Raw genomic sequence first — 2,793 nt, 5'->3', positions numbered from 1 at the left:
CGTTTGTGTCCTTCAAGGTTGAAATGTTCCCCAACGGGTTCATTGAGTTTTTTGGTCCTAATGGTAGAACGGTGATTATTGACCCTCCTGCGAAGATCTCCTGCTTCACCAACATACTGTTTGGAGCAAACTTTGCAACTGATGAGATAAATGCAGTTGTCTGTTTGACAGGACAAATTCCCTAGTATTTTGTAGCTGCGGCCTGTAACGGGGCTGTTAAAACTGTCTGTGTCAGAGCTGTACTTACAGAGAAGACATCTTCTGTCAGAGCAAGTTTTAAAGCCCCCGTTAGGTAATGGATTGTCCAATCTGGTTCTTACTACCATGTCCTTCAGGTTCCTCGGGCGTCTGTATGCAGCCAAAGGGGGCTCCTTAAAGACCTCTGCCATTCGTTTATTTGAGTGGAGAATTGGCAGATTCTTTTGAAGGATACCGCTGAGGTTCTTAAGGACGGGATGGTATGTGGTTACCAGAGGGACCCTGCCGCTATTGTCTTTTTCCTTGTAGCGTAATAGGTTTTGCCTGTCATGTCCCGCCATCTCATCAATAGCAGTTTGTACGGTGCGGGCATTGTAGCCTCTCTTGCATAAGTGGGACTTAAGGAGACCGCTTTGTTCTTGATATAAGGCAGGGGATGAACAGATGCGCCGAATTCTGGTGGCTAGACCCTTAGGCACACCCTTAAATGTGTGTGGGGGATGACAGCTAGTTGGCATAAGATACAGATGGGAATCTGTGGGTTTCGTGTGGAGACTGGACTCGATTTCACCGTCAGTCAGGGTAGATGTAGTATCTAGGAATATGTTTTTCGAATTAGATACGTCTACTGTAAATTTGATAGACTGATGAAAGGTGTTGGCAAACGAAATGAATGCCTCGAGGCTCTCGCGACATTCCACCCACTTCATCTCTATATCGTCAATGAAACGCAACCAGCTAAGGGGCCTAAATGGTGCTTGAAGTAGCAAGTTGCGTTCCAGTCTGCCCATGAAAATATTGGCATAAGATGGTGCCATTTTCGTACCCATAGCAGTGCCATTAACCTGCAGGTAATGTTCTCCATTAAACATGAAGTTGTTATACTTGAGAACATGTTCAAGGAGCATGGCAAGGGACTCGGTAGAAGGATTTTGTATGGATCTACTATCCCAGACTTCTCTACAGGCTTCGATACCCTCATCGTGCGGAATATTGGTGTACAAAGATGTGACGTCCATAGTCACGAGAAGGGTATGATCTGGGAGGCCAGTAGAGGGCGTCTTGTTAATGTAGTCCGTGGTGTCCTTGAGATAGGATGGCAAATTCTCTACGTGTGGACGGAGATGTAAATCGATGTATTCAGAAATTTTCTCCGTGGGGTGTCCAATAGCGCTAACTATAGGGCGACCTGGCATACCTTCTTTGTGTATCTTGGGAAGCAGATAAAATTGTCCTGGTCTACAGTCAATAGGATTGAGTGTCTCATAGACGTTGATACCAATCTCGTTTTTCTCAAACATTTCGTCAAGAGTTTTGGTGATGGCGGTGGAGAATTCTTTAGTAGGGTCAGAGTCCAGTTTCTTATAGAAACGTTCGTCTGAGAGTTGTCTATGGGCCTCCGCCATGTACGTCTCTTTATCAAGCACTACTACATTAGAGCCTTTGTCTGCTTTCTTGATTACAATGTCATCCCGATTCTTTAATGATTGTAAGGCGGATCTCTCTTCCTTACTCAAATTGTCGGGAGCCTTGTCTGGCATTGAAAGGAGTTTCTCTATGTCTGACTCAACGGCGTCAATATACGACTCAAGGGCTCCGCATTTGCCCGGTGCAGGTTCCCAGTCACTTTTTGGCCGATAGAGTTTGTGTTCCTCTAGGTCGTGCAATTGTGGCTGAGAAGAGTCATATGAGTCAACTTCGGAGTTTTTTCTAGAAAAATGCTCCTTCAACCGAAGTCTCCGAAAGAAAGCTCGGGTGTCCTCTCTGACTTGTTTTTCGTCGACCTCATGTGGCGTGGGACAGAAATTCAGCCCCTTGGAAAGAAGTGAGGTCTCCGATTCGGAGAGAGGAACACTAGATCTATTGAGCACTGGGCAGACGTCAGGAGTTTGTGAGGGTCCGTCCCTCGCGATTGTCGTTAAGCGCTTGAAGCGTCTCGAGCGGGGCTTACGTGTTTTGTTAACTCGGACCTCTGATCGGTTGTTCCTGGTCTGTGGAACACTGTCTCGGAGAAATTTCTTTCTTTGAGTCTTGTTGAGTTCATTTGTTAGGGCCATATTATAGGTGTCAATAATATTATGGGCTTCATCAAGATCAGCTTGGGACATGCTATCAGTGAGGGATGATTCTAAGGAAGTGATATCACTCTCAAATTGTCCTAACTTGTGGATATCCCAAGAAAGACAGAGTGACATCAATTGTTTAGAACACCTCTTTGTAATATCTTCCCAACGTTCTTGAAAGCGTTTGGAGATCGGCCCTATGTTAGGCGTGACATTAATCTGGAAACCTTTAGGTATAATGTCACACTCTAACCTGCAGGTTAATGGCACTGCTATGGGTACGAAAATGGCACCATCTTATGCCAATATTTTCATGGGCAGACTGGAACGCAACTTGCTACTTCAAGCACCATTTAGGCCCCTTAGCTGGTTGCGTTTCATTGACGATATAGAGATGAAGTGGGTGGAATGTCGCGAGAGCCTCGAGGCATTCATTTCGTTTGCCAACACCTTTCATCAGTCTATCAAATTTACAGTAGACGTATCTAATTCGAAAAACATATTCCTAGATACTACATCTACCCTGACTGAC

General features: G+C 45.2%; 1 protein-coding gene across 1 annotated transcript in view; it reads right to left on the bottom strand.

Moving 5' to 3' along the window:
• Positions 1 to 2,393, bottom strand: part of LOC133189436 (uncharacterized) — a 53,033-nt gene extending 50,640 nt beyond the window's left edge. The window contains exon 1 of the mRNA XM_061324808.1: positions 1,498 to 2,393. Within this exon, the coding sequence (XP_061180792.1) occupies positions 1,498 to 2,393 (896 nt within the window). The remainder of the gene's footprint in view (positions 1 to 1,497) is intronic.
• Positions 2,394 to 2,793: the final 400 nt, after the last annotated feature.

The sequence above is a fragment of the Saccostrea echinata genome, unplaced genomic scaffold, assembly GCF_033153115.1.
Source record: "Saccostrea echinata isolate AGI-Se365-2 ecotype Australia unplaced genomic scaffold, CSIRO_AGI_Sech_v1 ptg000018l, whole genome shotgun sequence".
NCBI classification, from domain to species: Eukaryota; Metazoa; Mollusca; class Bivalvia; order Ostreida; family Ostreidae; genus Saccostrea; species Saccostrea echinata.
The sequence above is the reverse complement of the archived record's forward strand: the minus strand, read 5'-3'. Positions and strand labels throughout refer to the sequence as shown.